We start from the raw sequence: 17,593 nt of genomic DNA, 5'->3' as shown, positions 1-17,593 counted from the left end.
GAGTTTGAGTCAAGTTCTTAGACAAATGTTTAACTGGGTTAAATTCAAATGCAAAAAAATGTAGGAAAAATAAGCAACCATCAAATTGGGTAATGATTTTTGAGCAACTTCCAAGCCATCGCCACCAATACCAAGGCGTATGCGTAACGTAGCGTGCGGCTCGTTAAGGGCAACTCCTCAACTTCCAAAAGAAACCTCCCAACAAAAAACTATACGCCGGAAATGACAAGGCATAGCTTTCGCATTTCTTTTAAACTACAAAACAAAACTAAAAACGCGAAAACAAAAATACAAATGAGGCAAAGTAACGAAATGGCGACTAATAGTTACTCTACATCGAAATAGTAAAATCTATTAAACGTCTTTGTCTTGTCTTGATTGCACTTTAAAATTATATTGCCTACTTTTAGGCGCTACATTTTAAATTATTGTGGTCATTACTAGATTAATCAAATTTACTGATTTGAATATATTTTATATAAGGTGTGAGCTTAGTTGTAAATGGAAATTATATTTAACTTTTGTTAATAAATTATTGTGGTCTTTATTATATTTATAAAAATTACATCAATCTACTTCAGCTTAGCATTGTATAATAAATCTGTTTTAAAATTAATTATATATGTATATTATAGTTTTCTATATCTATAAGATATAAGTTTATCTTTTTATAATTAAATTCTTTTGAATTACATTTCATATTCCGCCTGTTACATTTTTAAACAGCTCAGCAATGCAACCTTGCTTTTGCAGAGTATGCCTAAATAATGAAAAAAGAAGAAAATACAGTTAAATCAAATATGCGCTTAACACGAAATATTCAAATTTTCTGTGCGTTTGCTGGAGACCTGAATTTTTATTTGAGTTTTTATATGCTATATAATTTTGCGTCTAGGCAATATTCCTCGGAGCGACTTTTCAATAAACAGTCTGAGAATCGTTTACTTGTCGCCCTTGCTGCTGTTGGAACTTTTGCGCTGTCGGTGCTGTAAAAGTTCTTGGTATTGCTCCATGGAGCCATCCTCGTGCTTCGAGGTGAACTGCTGCTGCTGTGACTGCTTCGATGACTTTTCATCGCCGTTCCCTTTGCCCTCGCTGTGCTTTTTTTTTGGGCACGTTTCGACTCCTTGATTTTATCACGCACACGTTTTCCCAATCGCGATGCCGCGAGCACCTGGTTAACCTTCGAGCTCTTCAGATAGCGTGTACGCCACGACTGCAAACAAATGCAAAAAAAAGGAAGCACATTAAATCGTTTATAGTTTAAAGTATTCACTCGTATTATTGCAAATCACCTCAGAATTCGTTTCCTGCAGTTTTTTCATGCTCATCCTCGCTGGTGTTTAACGATATCACATCGTTGTCCTCCTCCTCGGGATCTGGCAGTTTCTCGGGCTTCACTTTGACTGGTGGCTCATCTGTCACCTCGGCCAACTCTGCAATCATTTCGTGCTCTAGATCACCGCCTATGGAAATGACATCATCGTTCTGATCCTCGTCGTCCACAATGGAACTGCTTAGCTGTGGCTGCTCTGCCTCGACGATTGGCTGATTGCTAGTTGACGGCTTCTCAACATCTGTCGATTCAACAGGAACTGCTTCAGCAGCAGCTGCTTCAACTGGTTTCTCAGTCTCCACAGTTGTTGCTTCAACTGGCAGCTCTTCCTCTGCTGTCTTCTTCACTGGCTCAGCCTCAGTCTCATTTTCGCTTTCTTCTCTCACCTCGCCCTCTTCGGGTTCGCTTAGCTCAGCTGGCTCTGGCGCTGGCTCAGGGATTGGAGCTGGAGCAACGTTTGTCTGCTCTATTGGTTCTTTTGGCTTTACGGTTGCCTCATCGTCAGTGCTGTCGCTTATCAGCAGCGTTTCCGGTTCCGCTGGTATGGGAATAACATCCGGCGAAGCTGAACGCGATCTATCGGACTTATCTTGACTTTTTTGTGGCTGGCTTGTTGTCTTTTCAACTGGTGTAACTTCCTTCTCGGGTGTTTTGGTCGAGGTGCGATAATTGCGCTTTATCTTGATCTTCTTTTGCGCTGGAGCTGGTGCTGGAGCTGTTGTTTCCTTGGGTTTGCTACCATTGGTTTGTGCCTGCTCTCTTCTCGACTGTTCGCTTGACTTGCGCTTGCTGCTCGACTGCTCAGAGCTCCTATGACTGCGCTTTTCTCTGGACTTTTCCTTCTCCGATGACCGTTTGGTCGTCTCCTCCTCCTCATCGTCGGATTTCACTTCAATCTTGGTAATCGGCTCCATGGCCAGCTGCGAGCGTATAGCTCGAGCTCTAGCCTGCAATTCCAGCAGCTCCAGCACACTGATCTGTCCATCCGCTGGAATTTATTGAGAGTTTTGAGAAGTTAAGTATAAATTCTAGTAGGCAATTGCTTTCAAACTTGATTAGAATTTATATCAACTTACGTTCTTTATTTTCATTGGTTTTATCGGCTCTTTTAGCGTTCGATTTTCGCAATTCCTTAGCTGCAAAAGAGACAAATACAAATTTCAAAAACAAGCAAAAAATAAGTGTTAAAAAAACAACAAAAATTTAAAATTGCAAGTCATGGCTGCCAAAGCAATGGAGGATGTGAGCACTATCAACACGGAGAACGAGGAGCCGGTTGAGCAGCAGGAAGAAAGCGAACGTGATCCCGACAAGTTCACAGTGCGTTTGAATGGCCAAAAGGATTTGGAGCAGCGTCTGCGTGAGTTTAAAGCCGCCTGCGATGCGCACGAGAAGCATGCGCGTAAACGACGTCGTCGTCGCTACTACCACATGGGCCTGGTAGCCAAAGTTGTGATGGAGACGACGCACGACGAACTGCGTCGCATGCTCGAGCACGGCACCTTGACCTTCCACGTGGACATGGTGGCCTTCAAGCCCGACGAACTGGCCGCCATCATGGAGACTCTGAACATTGCCATCTCTGCACATGCAGATGAACGTGAGTTGCGCACAGCCACCGGATTGGCTGCTGAGATCAATGGCGACTGTTGCCGCGTTGGACGACTGCGCAACAACTGCACAACAATGTTGGCACGCGGTGCTGTGCTCACTTTAACGACGGATGTAGCTTATCGCTATGCTGGCTTCAGGGAGATTGTGTATGTGATCAATCTGCATGCGTATCTCAGCTCAATACGTTTGAATGATGTGCTGCTTATCGGACGCGAGGTGCGTTGTCGTGTGGTCAAAACATTGCACGAAGCGCTGGCTGTTCTAATCATCGATGCTGGGCTGTTGTCTTCTTATGACTTTATTGAACTGCCGCGACAATGCAATGCGCTGGCACCCGAAATGTATGCGGAGCTCTTCACCAGCGATCTGGAACGTGCTGCGAGTCTTAATGCTCACTATGTGGTCATGCCAAAGATACGATGTAAATCCTTTTTGCGATCGCTGTCGATGGCGATTAAAGCGAATTACGAGTTCAAGTTGATTGGTTGCATTGACTTTGAGTATGTGCGCAATAATATGCTTGATCTACTTGGCATTATTAAGCTGTTGGATTACATTTGGATACCAGACATGTTTTCAGTCAATTGTTGTGTCTACAACTATATTATGGAGGACGCTTTGCCCATTGCTCATTGCCAAAAAAAGCCGGTGATTGGCACAGTGCCGCTGGAGCGTTGCAACGACTTCAAGCGATTCGAGCTGCACGAGTTTCTCTGGAAGATTGATGCTATTCACATGCAGAAGAGTCCGTGGTGCAACAAATATCCGCTGATTGTCAAGAAACTGATGCCCATTCGAGACTATCGCGTTGGTGTCGTCCAAAACCAGCAGCAGGTCAAGAGTATTCTCACATCGTATCAGACAATCATCAACTTTATCATACGCACCATATCGACCATCGAATGTCAGGCGATCTTTGTATTTACCAAGTGTGAGAATGCTAGTGTGGCATTGGCACGTTCCGAGATATATTGTCCCGTCTATATGATGATGCCGTTACTCGAAGATGACGATGAAGCGACAGTCCGATGCAAGTTTGATTTGGCACGCGCTTTGCATCTGCGCCGTAATATGCATCCTGTGATCTATACGCCCGATCTCAATGAGTGCGGTTACAGCCCGATTGAGTTTGGTGTGGATTATATGCGGCGCAACGGCTGCTTGGAAGTGGGTGACTTTGTGGTCACACTCGAAGTGGGCAAGGAGGAAGATGAGAATGTTGTGCTAGGCATTGGTGAAGATGTTTGTATACTGCGTGCTTTCTACGTGGCGCCTGTGTTCAACTGCGAGAAGTTCAAGTATGGCACCTGAATTTCCAATTTGAGCATGACGTGCAATTGTACAGACAATACTCATAAAAACAAACCAAATTAAATGTATGTAAGGTAAGACTAGAAAGTGGAATTCTTGGGCGGACTGTTTTCAGATGGATTCCCCACTTACCGCGCCGTGTTTCGCTGCCTCCAATGTCGCTGTCCGATGAAATCTCTTCCAGCGAAATGTGCTCTGTAATGACACTTATTTGAAGTAATTCCTAGTAATAATATGTGCTATCTACTTACCTTCCTTGTGCTCCACATCCGAGTCCTCGGAACTCTCAGTATCTGTGGGGCAGCGAGTGTCCGCTATGATGGACTTCAAACGTTTGGTTGAGATGCAAAGCAGCTCATTCAAACAAAGTTCCTCGATTTCATCTAAGCTCGTCTTCTGCATATTTAGATTTAACCTTCAATTTCATTCACTGCTATTGACATTCCACTTACCTTAAGAAACTCTGGTGCTAGATTCATGATAGTCTTTGGCTTCAGCGTGCCAAAGATTTGCTTGACCAGCTCCAGGCGGTCATCAATATAGTGGGAAATGGGCTGCAGCGTGCGGTCTTCCTCCGATTTTTCCTTCTTGATGCTAATTGGCTTCGGTATTTGTTCATCCTTACTTCTTTTCTTAGAGCTGCTCATTATGTTTTCTATTTTTGCTACAAATCAACACAAAACTACAATTGTGATTTTGTTTGTTTGCGAAAACTCCGAAAACTGATATCAGCTGTTTCAGCCAGAGTTGTCATTGGTTGCCAACGGGGAATAACCAGTGTTCAGGTAGCATTCTTAGGCAACAGCTGTGTCAATAGTAACTCTGACAAGTGTGTTCTTTTTTGTTCTAATTTGTATTAAATTGCGTAGTGTTGTGTACATTAGACTAATATTGTTACAGTAAGTATGATGGTGATCAAAAACCGTAGTTATCAAATAGCATCATTCGCCGGCAGCAGCAGCGGCAGTCATAAGCATTTTTATGATTATTGTGCTCATTGATACTGTTTGCATTTAATTCAATAAAGAGCGTTGTTACTGGGTTTTGCCCCACAAAAAAGTTTCCACTGAGCGCAAGTTTGCACAAATGATTGCGTTCTTTTTTAAAAACAAAACTAATGTGCAAATAAAAGAATTGTGAAGTGCTTGTTTTATCGTGTGGTATTTATCCGTCGCAGCTTTTTCGCGTGGTATTTCTTCGAGTCAGCTCTTATTGAGTAATCATGTTTATTTGGCTAGACTTAGTCTGGTCACACCGCTGGCCATATGTTCATTTGCGAGAGAGCGAGCGAGACGCGCGTTGTGTCGGTAAAAATAGTGTTCTTTCGCCAAGAAAAAATAATTCCGCTGAAACGTATTACAACAATATGTGTGTGCTTCGGTGATGTTTGGATATAAAGTAACAATTACTAAATACGGCATGGAATAGTTGTAAAGTGATAAGTGCATAACAACACTCATGCATAACTTGACGTTCTAACAACAACACTTAGAACGAACGACGAGCGAAAGGGAGTGAATAAAGAAAAAAGTACAAAAACAATTAAAAGATGAGTATATCGCGTGGTGGCAGCACGGCGCTGGATTTAGCGCCGCTGCTCGATGCCAGCAACAACAGCGATAACAGCGACACTGAGGCAAAATCAAATGGAGCCCTGTTGAATGCTTCTTCTAGTCACAGTCATAGGGACAAGGAGCGCGAGCGAGACAGAGAACGCGAGGAAGCCGATTCAGCGGTATTTGTAAAGAAGGTTGGCAGCGCCGTTTTCTATGGCATCTCGTCATTCATGATTACAGTGGTCAACAAAACCGTGCTGACCTCATACGCCTTCCCCTCGTTCCTGTTCCTTAGCCTGGGCCAATTAACCGCCAGCATTGTGGTGCTGGGCGCCGGCAAACGTCTTAAGCTGGTCAACTATCCGCCGCTGCAGCGCAATACGTTCGCCAAGATCTTTCCGCTGCCCTTGATCTTCGGCTTCAATATGATCTTTGGCCTGGGTGGCACCAAAGCGCTTAGTCTGCCAATGTTTGCGGCACTGCGTCGTTTCTCCATCTTGATGACAATGCTGCTGGAGCTAAAGATACTCGGTGTACGCCCCACGACCGCAGTACAAATCAGTGTATATGCCATGATTGGTGGCGCTTTGATAGCTGCCTCGGATGATCTGTCCTTCAATATGCAAGGCTACACGTATGTGATGATAACCAATGCGCTGACCGCTTCCAATGGCGTGTACGTGAAGAAGAAACTGGATACCTCGGAGATTGGCAAATATGGTTTAATGTTCTACAATTCGTTGTTCATGTTCTTGCCGGCATTGCTGATTAACTATTTCACGGGAGATCTGCAGAAAGCGTTGGATTTTCCCAGCTGGAATGATCCCGCATTTGTGCTGCAATTCCTGCTCAGCTGTGTCATGGGCTTCATACTCTCCTACAGCACCATTGTGTGCACGCAATTCAATTCGGCGCTGACCACAACGATTGTGGGTTGCCTCAAGAACATTTGCGTCACATATCTGGGCATGTTTATTGGAGGCGATTATGTGTTCTCGTGGCTCAACTGCATTGGCATCAACATCAGCGTAATGGCCAGTTTGCTGTACACATACGTGACCTTCCGGCGGAAGCAAGCACCGGACAAGCAATCCCATCTGCCCAGTTCTCGCGGAGAGAGTGTCTAGTAAAGAGAGATATATATGAAGAAAAGAGGAAGAAAGAGAGAGAGAGAGAGAGCAATTCTGCCAAAGCCATAAACGTTTGTTTCTACCAATAGAGAGGAGAATTGAGAGATCAGAGTTCAGATCTGTGTAACTAGCATTATAATTGCAATTGTACATATGTAGTTATGTATTTAAACATATTTCATTAGCTCTTATGTAATTTAAATATCTTTGTAAATTTACTACTCTATGCTGAGCCACAAAAACCATTATTATAATTATAATAATAGTAATTTAAAAGTGTCATAAGTTAAGAGAATGAAACGCAGACGTAATCACCTCCAACATAACAATAGATAAACGATAATTGAATCTAAATATATTTGTAAAATGTAGCACACCAATTTGTTGATGTAGCCCACAGCACAACTTGATAAGATTGCCATGCGACACAGAGAAAGAGAGCCGATGATAGACGATGATAAGATATGGAAGCTACTGAAATTCCCTTTTTCATTTCGCACATTTCTCTATGTACATATGTAAGTGCTTAAGTCGTGAAAATAATACCACGTTTTATTGTTAATCATGTTAAATCCCCTTAAATTGACCATAAGAATTAATTTGTTTACTTTTCAATATATGCGATATTTATAAATAATTGTGCAATAGCTGAACGTGTTAATTTATGTAAATGCTTCTAATTTCCATATATATTTTTATCCCATTTAACGCAAGTTCAAATCTTTCCAAAATCAAACATAGAATTAAGAATTTATTCTCAGTTCTATAAATCATTTTTTTTCTTTTTCTGAATGAACTTGTTTCTTATAATTGTTTCCTTGTAATCTTAAATTTGAACATAATTTTTAATTGAGCAACAGTTGAAGTTAGTTTCTTAATTGACATTAAAGTTTTTAGTTCCTACACAATATTTGATTAGTTTTTCTTTATAATCTCAATCTACGAGCTCTAATATTTCAGCTATAAAGCCAAGAGTGCGTTCAAATGCAAATTTCCAGTTTCGAGTTATGATACTATTGTTAGATGAAACGGAAGTCTATTTCCTTATAATTGCGTTGATAAACACGAATCTAAGACCTCTATAAAATGGTTTCAGCTTCAACTATTACACTCTTATCTTGGAGCACTGCAATGCTTATCTCGTCTAAACTACGTATGTTTGTGTATATATTATAATTATATATTCAAAACTAATCTTATATATAGTACTCTTATGTATATTCATGTGTCAACTGTGCAAATTACTCATCGAAAAAAAAAGAAGAAAAAAGCAATGAAAATAATAAAAAATTGAAATAACTAAATAGAGGAACAGAAGATAGATGAGTTGCCGGTCGGATGGATTGCTCTGGCTGTTTGGTTGTTATTTTTCGTTTTTGCTTTTTGAAGGTTCAATTGTGATTATAAACAAAGAGTGGAAGTCACCAAAAAAGTAGAAAAAAAACCGGTTATTGGATTTCTTTCGGTCTTTAACATAAACCGTTGTGGGGCGGCAATGTTTACTTCTGAATCTCTTTCTACTGACAAATTGTTCACTTGAAGCTGCGGCTAAATACACATTATTGAAGCCACGTACAAAGCGCCGCTTAATTTATGGACAGGTATTCAGGGTCGCATCGAAGAGCCGCCGAGTCATACATACATAATCACTGGGGCCTCTATTTGCTGTTGTTGCTGCTGCTGCTGGTGTCGTATTTACTGATGAGGTCAACTGCAAAGGTGTTAGGAGTTGAGAAGTGTTTGCAATGTGTGTGGAGATGAATTGCAGGTGGAAAAGTCAACCACATGACATTCACTGCTTTTGTCTGCCAGAGTGTCGCAGATCGTAGCGCAACTGTCTTCGGAAAGTGTCAAATAAATTCACTTGTCTCCACAGCGATGATGCGACGATGCTGTCAAAGCAATTTGCCACTGGCTCAGCGAAGCTGGCAGCGTTCTCTGCCCCAGGCACAATTACGCACCATGGTCACAGAAGCGCCCACGGAAGAACTGGATGACTTTGAGCGAGAATACCTCAAGCAGCGCATACAGATATCCCCGTTCCAGAGAATGCTGCTCGGGGCGGGTTCGTCCATTGCCGCTCTACTCGATCCACGACGGTACAAAATTATTTTTAGTATTTCCAGTTAATGAATCACATGCATTTTAAATCATTGCTCATTGTTAGCCATGACATGATCGCCTGCTTGGGCGAGACGACGGGCGAGAATGCACTGTGGAATATTCTGGACAGCATGCAGAGCAGCGAGGAAGGACGACGCATCCTCGCTGAGAAGCCACGCATCAACACACAGACCATTGACTTCAAACGTTTAGAGGCGTTGCCGCCTGACACCTTTGGTGCCACCTACGCTAAGTTCCTCAAAGATAACGTAAGTCACAATGTAGCAGGTAGCAAGCAATTGAATGATGAATAAATTGCAGGGAAAAACAATAAATCTTTTTACACGGTTCATTATTGAAAAAGTGATAAGACGTCTATTAAACAAATTGCAAAAATATACTTGTTATTCAACTTCAAAGAATTATTATAACAACTAAAATTCAAGTTTTTAAGGTGTTTAAAGGGGACATTTTATATTCATTTTTATTTACGATCGGATCATAAATATAAAAGATTTAAAAAATAACAAGTCAATAGTAAATTGCAATGCAAAACAAGTATGCAGAAATTGATTCGAGTGGCAAATAATTTAAATTGACCAAATAATAGAAGAGTAAATCTTAATTATTGATACAAAATTATGATGTCATTATTCACTTTTTATTTAGAACCTCGACCATTTTTATATAATAAGAGTTATCCTTATACTTTTAATATTTTATAGGTATTAACTTTTATATTAAAATTGACATTTAACAAACATTATATAATAAATTAGTTATATCAATAATACAAATTGGAAATTAAAATGTGCTTTTGAGCTTTTCCCGGATCAGAAATCCCTTATGAATTAACTTTTTATATACGCAGCAAGTGACGCCCGATACACGCATGGAGGTGCGCTTTCTCGATGATCCTAAGCTGGCCTATTTGATGACCCGCTATCGGGAATGCCATGATCTCGTTCACACTGTGCTTAACATGCCAACGAATATGCTAGGCGAGGTGGCGGTCAAGTGGGTGGAAGCCTTAAATACTGGACTGCCGATGTGCTATGGAGGCGCCGTCTTTGGCGCAGTGCGTCTGCGACCCAAGTGAGTAGCCAGTTTTTGTGGTTCTATTGGGTTAATTGCCAAATAATAATACGATACATGCGTGTGCCACTTTTGGATGTTTCGCTGTTTACTTTTAGGCAACGTCGAGAGTACTTGAAGCGCTATTTGCCGTGGGCCATCGAGAATGGTAAGCAGACGAAGCCATTGATGCCCGTGTATTGGGAGCAGCGTTGGGAGCAAAGCGTGCACGAATTGCGTGCCGAATTGGGCATTAAAGTCTTGCAATGAAAAAACCTTATATTGATTTTAAAAATTATAAGTTGGTTGCGATTAGTAATTTTATTTTAACAATTGGAGAATAGGAAAACACTTAAATAAAACTGAAATGCTGCGCATATAGAATAATTGTTGAAAACTCTGCTGTTTTCACTTCTAAATGAATTTCATGATTTAAATTTGAATCTGAAGGCGCGAAGAACCCAGATATCGATAAAAATAAAAAGTTATCGGAAGGTCGAGCGATCTGGTATTTGTTCTATCTTATGGATATTTTTCTAAATTGGAAATTTTAAAATAAAAGGCCTCAAAAGGAGTGCTTGAATGAATAGCACAAAAATATAAACGTAATTGCTAGATCGAATTTCAACTAATTTAAATGATTTGGACAATTGTCCAAGTGTTGAATTTGTCGGGAATACGGCGAGATTGGCAGCACTGAGTGTGATCATCAAGCGGTAACGATCTGGCAACGACAAACGCCGTGTTTGCTTTTGCTGATGTGTTGTGAGAAGCTAATGGATAATTGTTTATTAAAAAGTCATTATGGCTGAGAAATTTAATGGGTTTAGTCACGACGAAATACTCAAAATCACAGGACACAAACAAGGTGGTCGAACCAACAATGAAAGAGGTAAATAAAAGACAAGCGCTTAACTTGATTTGGCTTGTTTTGATTGTGTGCGTGCGCTAAACAAAACAAATGTTATTAACGTACGTGTGTGCTTGCGTGTGTGTGTGTGCTTATTTTAACTTGCAGCAAGGCATATACTCATGAGCCAGCCGGGTATAAGGCGCATGCCGGATAAGACGGATAAGCCGGATAAGCTCTTCCGCCAGGCCGATCAATTGCGAAAGCAGCAACAGCCACAACAACAACCGAAGACTCAACAACAAACGAAATCGAAATCAAGATCAACCACGCCCACAGCGCCAGCAACTCCCACGCCTAGTGTTGAATCACTCAATCTCGATGGCGGACTCTCAGAGTCACTTGTTCAGGCGCTCTACTGTGGACCCATCAACAACAACAATAATAATGGCAAAGCTGCCACGTCTGCAACAAGCGGCGATAGCGAAGTTCTCGATGACAGCTCAATCATTAAGCTAGGCATCATAGGAAATGATAATAATGTTGTTGCTTCCGCTGCTGACAGCACCATTGATTCTGCAAATGAAGAGAGGCTGAGCACTGATTCCCCCTTTAAGGGTGTTTCACTAAAGGATTTCGAGCAGCATCGCAAGATGATCGAAGAGCAGAATAAACAAAAGAAACAAATGCTCTACAAAGCGATCGAACAGCATACGCAAAAAACTGCCGCCGAATCTCGCAAAATCGAAGAGATTCGTCATGAGCTCTCCAAGTTGGAGAGCGATCTTGCCGTGGATGTGGCGCTGCTACGCAAGCAGATTGACACTGCCTGCATCCACTTTGCAAATGTCGAGTAAGAACACGATTAACTGTACTACTTATCAGCTTCTAATTGTAATTTATATTATAGAAAGCAGTATGTTAAGATTGAGGCTCAATTTCTGAAGGCGAAAATCGATTTGCACAACGCATCCGAGAAGAAAGAGCTGCTCACGGAACATCTCTGCACGGTTATTGCCCACAACGAGGATCGTAAGGCTCAAAAGTTGACCGAACTGATGCAAAAAGTCGGTTTATCGCCAACTGAAGATGATCAACCTGAATCTGCTGCAATAGAAATTAATTAAATACTGTATATCGCATAGCTGCAAATCATTGCCCAACATTAATTATTGATATTAATATGTGTAGTAACTTAAGTGTTTTAGCTGTAAGCTTAAAGTGCAAATTGCAATAATTAAATTGTGTATGTTCGTTAATAATTTAAAAGCTGTTCTTGTTTATTTACTGTGTGAAAGTCTGGCAACTCTGAGCGCATTAGATGCTGTAGCCCTGTTTAAACAGCTGATCGAAATGAACGCGTGCACAGTTTGAAACATAAACAAACGTGAGCATTTATTAGTAAGCTAAATATATAGACATTAAGGATGGCAGGACGAGGTCGGGGTGGTAAAACGGGCTCGCTGACGGCGGAGCAGATGCAGGCGCTGGGCTGTGTAGGCAAGGACATGCCGCAAGTGCAGTCGGCGCCGCCGCCAACATTTCCTCCGGTGCTCAACAAACCTATCACACTAGAGGTGAGTTTAATATACATTGTTATTGTTACAGTGCTGCTATAAAAAGAGCCAACAACATTTAACTGTTGCGTTTTACACATATTGGCGAAAATAAGAAACTAAAACTTTTGCAGTGTGTATGTATGCAACAAAATGAAGATTTGAATTTCAGAAAATTCTGATTTTTTTACCAAAACAAAAAACAAAGCGCAGCTTAAATACATGTATCTAAAAATATGCGTAAATTGGTAACACTTCTAATTGAGTGTTTAAATCTAACTTTAGACAACCACAGCGCAAAGTTATCAACTGCTGTGGAAAGAAGATTTTCTGAATCGCATGCGGGATTCGCCTTACTACATAATCTCTGCCAGCCAGGAAAAGAAGAAAACAGACGTCAAGGATTGGCGAGAAGTAAGCAACCAGCTATTGCCATAGATTCCCCTTGAGTAATCTATGATATAATAATTTTTAGAAAGCAATACAGCGCCTTAAACATCGCGCCCAAGCCGAGTTCAACTACAAAGCAATGCCGCGAGAGCTGAATTCCACAAGTAGGAAGCGAACTGCAGCTGAGCTGCGACCCAAACAAGTTGCTAAGAAAAATAAAAACATCGAGGATAGACTGAAACAGCTGGAACAGAAAGAGCTCAAAAGTGGTGCTGGCGCCGGCGGCGACAATGACAACGATGAGGCCAAACAGGAGTCTGACTCGGAGCGAGAGGATGAGCAAGAGGATCCCGAGGCAGCATTGGATGATGAGATGGACGAGGAGAACGACTATGCCAACGATTACTTTGACAATGGCGAAGCCTACAATGAGGAGGACGATAACATGGACGATGGTCCCGTTTACTAGAAAATATGAAATAAATTACAGGATAACAAGTAGTTTTGTTGAGTTTTTGTGATTTACTATTGCGCCACTTTAAGCTTATTTAACACATATTATTAACTGCTGCAATGTACGTGGTTTGATTCACTTAATCCAAGTTGCTGGGAGGGCTGTAGTTCAGATGGATCAAGCCTGAGGACTTCACCTGCAAATCAAATAGCAAATCATTAGCAAGTCCGCGATGACAGATGAACGGATGACTTACGAAGCCAATGGTGCCAGCCAAGACCAGGATACCGGTCAACAAGGCGGCGTTGTACTTGGTCTGGTTCTGGCTGTGCTGTTCCTTCCAGTCACCAGCGGGCACGGGCAAATCGTTCATGGTGGAGTGCTGGTGGTGTCCGCCACCGTGGTAGGCAGCACGCGACATGGCGCCAGCTGCAAATGCAATTCCATGTTAATAAATCAATAAATTCCAGTTTATGATGCAGGAGCAACATTATGTAATTTTTAAGGTTAACAAATTGAGTGACAAATACAGAATTAATACGCTTGCACTTACCATTTCTGAACAACAGTCCTTGTTTTACGAGGTGCTTGACCAACATGTTTGCTAAAATGATATCAATAAATTAAATAATTTGTATTTCTATTACAATATTGTTTTTTTCTTTGCAATAATTTGCACTCACCAGTGTTTTACTTATGTATCGCGACCAGTGTGGACAGCTGTAAGAGTTGAGGAAATACTGAAAATACTATTAAGTTGGCTGTGCGCAATTTCCGACTCGCGTGAAGTTGGCGTTCGTGATGATGGCGGTGGTGGCTCATCGATCAGCTGTTTTTGGTGGAGGCGTTCTCAAGCTTTGGAAATAATTATACGGTTGAGATAAAGATTGATCATTACCCGAACATTCCGTAGCCATGCTGACCATTGGCACCTTGGCCAACATCAAGCACATACTGCAAAAGGAACTCTTCAATGCTAACGGCAACAGTGGGAGTGGCGAACGTTTGCTCTCCGTGGTAACGGTGACAAAGACTTTCAAGAAAAAAAGACAAGCGAGCCTGTTACCTTTGTGTAGTGACAACAGCGCCGCCAGTGCCCGTGGTCACATTGTGCCTGGTGAAGCAGTCCGAGCAGCGGGAGAGCGAATACAAGCGCAAACGTAGTTGGCAGCTGGACGAGATCAAGTGGATCGATGGGCGCAACGAACAGTTTGAGACGCATGAGTTTGACATTCAATTGGAGAAGCTCTACAAGTGGTATGCCCTTAATCTGCATGAGCGACAAAACTTTCTGGCCGTGCTCAACAGGCAAATTCAGAAATATGTGCGAGGCCCACATCGAGCAGAGTTTCGTAATGTTCCACTGGCTTGGCTCTCCGAAAAGTCGCCGGAAAAGTTGGCAGCAGGGCGAGCGGGTAGCGCTGGAAATGCTGTGCAGAAGCCACACAACTCAGATGACGAGGACGACGAGGAGGAGGCACAAGAGTTCACTGCGCTGACTGATAAGGAGGCCAATGAGTTAGGCAAACTATTCTCTGAGTGTGATTTTGCTATTAAGGATGCCGAGCAGTTCATTGAGCAGTTGTCCAAAGAATTGCATGATCTGGATGGCGTAAGTTACATTTGAGTAGTTTATTGTCTTTCGTTGCTAATCTCTTGGATTCACCAGGCCAATATGCAAAGTGTTCTCGCATCGGAGCAGAAAGTGCTGAAGATGATGGAGCACATTGATAATGCCATTACGGAAGCGGACAAGTTTGAAACGCGACTGGATAGCTATGAAGATATTCTGGGACATGTGAAGGAGACCATGGAGAAGATTGGTGGCAAGAATGCCATGATCGAGATAGCCAACAACAACAACATCAAACTCATGAGGGAACTCAATAAAGTTATCGTAAGTATAATTAACAACTTCGGACTTGAGTGTTTAATAAACACTGGTTGAAGTACGAAGCGAAGAAATCCACTTCATTCTCGTATAGATTTCATTGTTTAAACTCTTAATATAATCCTTAACCTCTGCAGAGCCAACTGGACTTGCCGCATAGCCAGCAACAAGCATTGGATGATCCGGATCTGAAGACTGCATCGGGACGTAAAGCAGCCATAACAGCAGCTCAATGTCTGCAGCAGGCGATGAACAGCGACATTGATCCAACGCTACTGCGGTTAGAAGCTGTGCAGGATCAGCGAAAACGCTTCGAGAAATGGAAACAAAAGTTCTCGGCAACAGTTAGTCGTTTCCTCAACAATCTATTCATCCATTTGGGCAACGAAATTGGCGATATGCCATTGACGAGCACCGAATTGACGCTGCCCAATCACTCAAATGTGCATCGCGAGCTGACGCCGTACACGGAGCTAATGCACTGGTCCAAGGCAATGGATCGCAAGACCTACGATGGCCTGATGCGTGTTTACACGGCATCACTGAGCAAGATCTACGATCGCGATGTGCGAAACTTCTTTAATCTGGTAAGAGCTGACATCATTTTATAGCATGTATATGTTTGCTAATTATTTATTCAATAGGCCAAGCTGCAAGTGTCCGATAAGTTGCGCAGTTCTCGTGAGGATCTAGACATGTCTAGTTCGTCGCGTAAGTCCGCAGTGTCAACCATTCCGTATGGCACGTTGGGCATCAATCGAGAGCAATGGGGTCCTGGGGTGGACAGCGCTGATCGCGTGCGTTTCGATGCGTTGCTGGAAAAAGTATTGGCGGAGCTGGAACCGATTGCCTTGCAGGAACAGTTGTTCTGCATCAACTTCTTTCAAATGGATGTGATAAGTCCGACAACGAAGAACACGCAAACCACACTCGAGGTGGGCAAGGACAAAGACAAAGGCAATGAGATGTCCCAATCTTTCAATGCCTCAATGGTGTCTCCTACGGACGGAGCTGCAGTGCCGCAGAAGCGCCTCGATCGCCAGATCAACGAGGATGTGCGCAAGCTGATGATGGGTCTCTTTGGTTGCCTTGAGCCCGAGCTGGTCAGCTTCATACAAAGCTTTGAGCGCGTGGACAGCTTGTAAGAAAATCATCTATTTATTTTCTGATTCAACACTTTACTAATGCTGTTCTCAAATTGCTTAGCTACTCGCTTTATGTGCTGGTGCGTTTAACGCAGCACGTCATGTCCGCCCAGGACACACATTCCTTTCTCAGCATGACCTTCGCCTCGGCCTTGGTGCAGGTCAAGCGTAACTTTGATCGCTTCATGCAACAGCAGCTGCAATCTATCAAGGAGGCCAAGTTGCCCAAGCGTTCGAAAGCCATTCTGCCTTATGTGGAGAACTTTGAGAATTTTGCCCAAACGGCCGAGGGCATCTTTCGCAAATCGGATCGTCGCACCGACATGGAGAAGTGGTATCTCCAGCTTGTCAATGCGATCTTCGAGGGCATTAGCATGCATTCACAGGAGCATCCAAAGACGCCGTCGCAGGTGGTGCGCATGGAGAACTATCATCATATGTACGCACTGCTGGCACAGCTCAAGGTGCCGGGTCTAGATGCGCTCAAGAAGGAGGCCAAGTTGCGCTACAACGATGCACTCAAAGCATATGTGACGCAGTATTTCGGACGACCGCTGGAGAAGCTCAATGTAAGTTAGATTGCAAATGCCTAACGATTGCCTCTAATGACATTTCCTTCTTTAGCAATTCTTTGAAGGCGTGCAGCAGAAGGTGGCCCAGGGCGTCAAGGAGACGGAGATCAGCTATCAAATGGCATTTTCCAAGCAGGAGCTGCGCAAGGTCATCAGCCAGTATCCGGCGAGGGAGGTGAAAAAGGGCCTGGAGAACCTCTACAAGAAGGTGGACAAGCATCTGTGCGAGGAAGAGAATCTGCTGCAGGTCGTTTGGCATGCCATGCAGGAGGAGTTCATAGCCCAGTACAATTATCTCGAGGAGCGCATACAGAAATGCTATGCGGGCGCCATGATTAATCTGGAATTTAACATACAGGATATACTGGCCTTTTTCTCCGACATTGCACGTTCCCATTGAGAGAGATTCCTTTTTTCAGTTGTGGGAGCGGGGGGCAGTTTACTTTTAAGTGCAATAGTATTTAGAGCGAATGTTTTTTTTTCTCAAAGACAAAAATATACGCGCACATATTTAAACAGCTGATTGAGAGCAAAGTTGAGCAAGAGCGCAAGAGAGTGCTACGGCAAGTCCAATAAGATTTTCCAACTGTTGCTCGTTCTGATGTTTTGAG

At 42.7% G+C, this 17,593-nt stretch overlaps 8 protein-coding genes across 8 annotated transcripts; 6 read left to right on the top strand and 2 right to left on the bottom strand.

The window, feature by feature from the left end:
• Positions 1–941: 941 nt before the first annotated feature.
• Positions 942–5,015, bottom strand: LOC132788869 (neurofilament heavy polypeptide). Its single transcript, XM_060796522.1, is given in 8 exon segments — positions 942–1,084; positions 1,117–1,216; positions 1,296–1,319; positions 1,321–2,324; positions 2,413–2,472; positions 4,394–4,456; positions 4,513–4,657; positions 4,714–5,015. Coding segments are annotated over 8 exon segments (1,734 nt in total). The 5' UTR covers positions 4,909–5,015.
• On the top strand, positions 2,369–4,339 carry LOC132788865 (uncharacterized). The gene has a single exon (XM_060796519.1). It carries the CDS (start codon positions 2,555–2,557, stop codon positions 4,259–4,261), a length of 1,707 nt encoding a protein of 568 aa, XP_060652502.1. The 5' UTR covers positions 2,369–2,554; the 3' UTR covers positions 4,262–4,339.
• Positions 5,016–5,035: 20 nt separating the features above from the next.
• Positions 5,036–10,511, top strand: LOC132788867 (ubiquinone biosynthesis protein COQ4 homolog, mitochondrial). The gene is made up of 5 exons (XM_060796521.1): positions 5,036–5,160; positions 8,824–9,046; positions 9,115–9,319; positions 9,922–10,145; positions 10,244–10,511. The coding sequence occupies exons 2-5, from the start codon at positions 8,826–8,828 to the stop codon at positions 10,392–10,394; spliced, it is 801 nt and encodes a 266-aa protein (XP_060652504.1). The 5' UTR covers positions 5,036–5,160; positions 8,824–8,825; the 3' UTR covers positions 10,395–10,511.
• Positions 5,540–8,327, top strand: LOC132788866 (UDP-sugar transporter UST74c). Its single transcript, XM_060796520.1, has one exon. It carries the CDS (start codon positions 5,811–5,813, stop codon positions 6,942–6,944), a length of 1,134 nt encoding a protein of 377 aa, XP_060652503.1. The 5' UTR covers positions 5,540–5,810; the 3' UTR covers positions 6,945–8,327.
• A 330-nt stretch (positions 10,512–10,841) lies between the features above and the next one.
• LOC132793827 (RAB6-interacting golgin) lies at positions 10,842–12,222 on the top strand. Its single transcript, XM_060803933.1, has 3 exons — positions 10,842–11,016; positions 11,143–11,827; positions 11,885–12,222. The coding sequence occupies exons 1-3, from the start codon at positions 10,929–10,931 to the stop codon at positions 12,099–12,101; spliced, it is 990 nt and encodes a 329-aa protein (XP_060659916.1). The 5' UTR covers positions 10,842–10,928; the 3' UTR covers positions 12,102–12,222.
• A 92-nt stretch (positions 12,223–12,314) lies between these two features.
• On the top strand, positions 12,315–13,421 carry LOC132793828 (DNA-directed RNA polymerase III subunit RPC7). The gene is made up of 3 exons (XM_060803934.1): positions 12,315–12,551; positions 12,816–12,944; positions 13,006–13,421. The coding sequence occupies exons 1-3, from the start codon at positions 12,402–12,404 to the stop codon at positions 13,387–13,389; spliced, it is 663 nt and encodes a 220-aa protein (XP_060659917.1). The 5' UTR covers positions 12,315–12,401; the 3' UTR covers positions 13,390–13,421.
• Positions 13,420–14,146, bottom strand: LOC132793829 (uncharacterized). Its single transcript, XM_060803935.1, has 4 exons — positions 14,058–14,146; positions 13,928–13,978; positions 13,631–13,803; positions 13,420–13,570 (listed from the first exon to the last, which is right to left on the bottom strand). The coding sequence occupies exons 2-4, from the start codon at positions 13,971–13,973 to the stop codon at positions 13,514–13,516; spliced, it is 276 nt and encodes a 91-aa protein (XP_060659918.1). The 5' UTR covers positions 13,974–13,978; positions 14,058–14,146; the 3' UTR covers positions 13,420–13,513.
• Positions 14,147–14,181: 35 nt separating this feature from the next.
• On the top strand, positions 14,182–17,506 carry LOC132793826 (exocyst complex component 1). Its single transcript, XM_060803932.1, is given in 7 exon segments — positions 14,182–14,415; positions 14,417–14,986; positions 15,044–15,271; positions 15,403–15,852; positions 15,910–16,406; positions 16,472–16,979; positions 17,035–17,506. Coding segments are annotated over 7 exon segments (2,727 nt in total). The 5' UTR covers positions 14,182–14,289; the 3' UTR covers positions 17,383–17,506.
• The last annotated feature ends 87 nt before the right edge of the window (positions 17,507–17,593 follow it).

The sequence above is a fragment of the Drosophila nasuta genome, chromosome 3 (genome assembly GCF_023558535.2).
Source record: "Drosophila nasuta strain 15112-1781.00 chromosome 3, ASM2355853v1, whole genome shotgun sequence".
Classification (NCBI taxonomy): domain Eukaryota; kingdom Metazoa; phylum Arthropoda; class Insecta; order Diptera; family Drosophilidae; genus Drosophila; species Drosophila nasuta.
The sequence above is the reverse complement of the archived record's forward strand: the minus strand, read 5'-3'. Positions and strand labels throughout refer to the sequence as shown.

Coding starts and splice junctions, on each gene's coding strand:
- LOC132788865 (XM_060796519.1), top strand. CDS start 2,555: ATGGCTGCCAAAGCAATGGAGGATGTGAGCACTATCAACACGGAGAAC.
- LOC132788866 (XM_060796520.1), top strand. CDS start 5,811: ATGAGTATATCGCGTGGTGGCAGCACGGCGCTGGATTTAGCGCCGCTG.
- LOC132788867 (XM_060796521.1), top strand. CDS start 8,826: ATGATGCGACGATGCTGTCAAAGCAATTTGCCACTGGCTCAGCGAAGC. Junction 9,047..9,114: donor GCTCTACTCGATCCACGACG/GTACAAAATTAT, acceptor GCTCATTGTTAG/CCATGACATGATCGCCTGCT. Junction 9,320..9,921: donor CTAAGTTCCTCAAAGATAAC/GTAAGTCACAAT, acceptor TTATATACGCAG/CAAGTGACGCCCGATACACG.
- LOC132793827 (XM_060803933.1), top strand. CDS start 10,929: ATGGCTGAGAAATTTAATGGGTTTAGTCACGACGAAATACTCAAAATC. Junction 11,017..11,142: donor TCGAACCAACAATGAAAGAG/GTAAATAAAAGA, acceptor TTTAACTTGCAG/CAAGGCATATACTCATGAGC. Junction 11,828..11,884: donor ATCCACTTTGCAAATGTCGA/GTAAGAACACGA, acceptor TTTATATTATAG/AAAGCAGTATGTTAAGATTG.
- LOC132793828 (XM_060803934.1), top strand. CDS start 12,402: ATGGCAGGACGAGGTCGGGGTGGTAAAACGGGCTCGCTGACGGCGGAG. Junction 12,552..12,815: donor ACAAACCTATCACACTAGAG/GTGAGTTTAATA, acceptor ATCTAACTTTAG/ACAACCACAGCGCAAAGTTA. Junction 12,945..13,005: donor ACGTCAAGGATTGGCGAGAA/GTAAGCAACCAG, acceptor AATAATTTTTAG/AAAGCAATACAGCGCCTTAA.
- LOC132793829 (XM_060803935.1), bottom strand. CDS start 13,973: ATGTTGGTCAAGCACCTCGTAAAACAAGGACTGTTGTTCAGAAATG. Junction 13,804..13,927: donor AGGACTGTTGTTCAGAAATG/GTAAGTGCAAGC, acceptor TTGCATTTGCAG/CTGGCGCCATGTCGCGTGCT. Junction 13,571..13,630: donor TGGCTGGCACCATTGGCTTC/GTAAGTCATCCG, acceptor TTTGATTTGCAG/GTGAAGTCCTCAGGCTTGAT.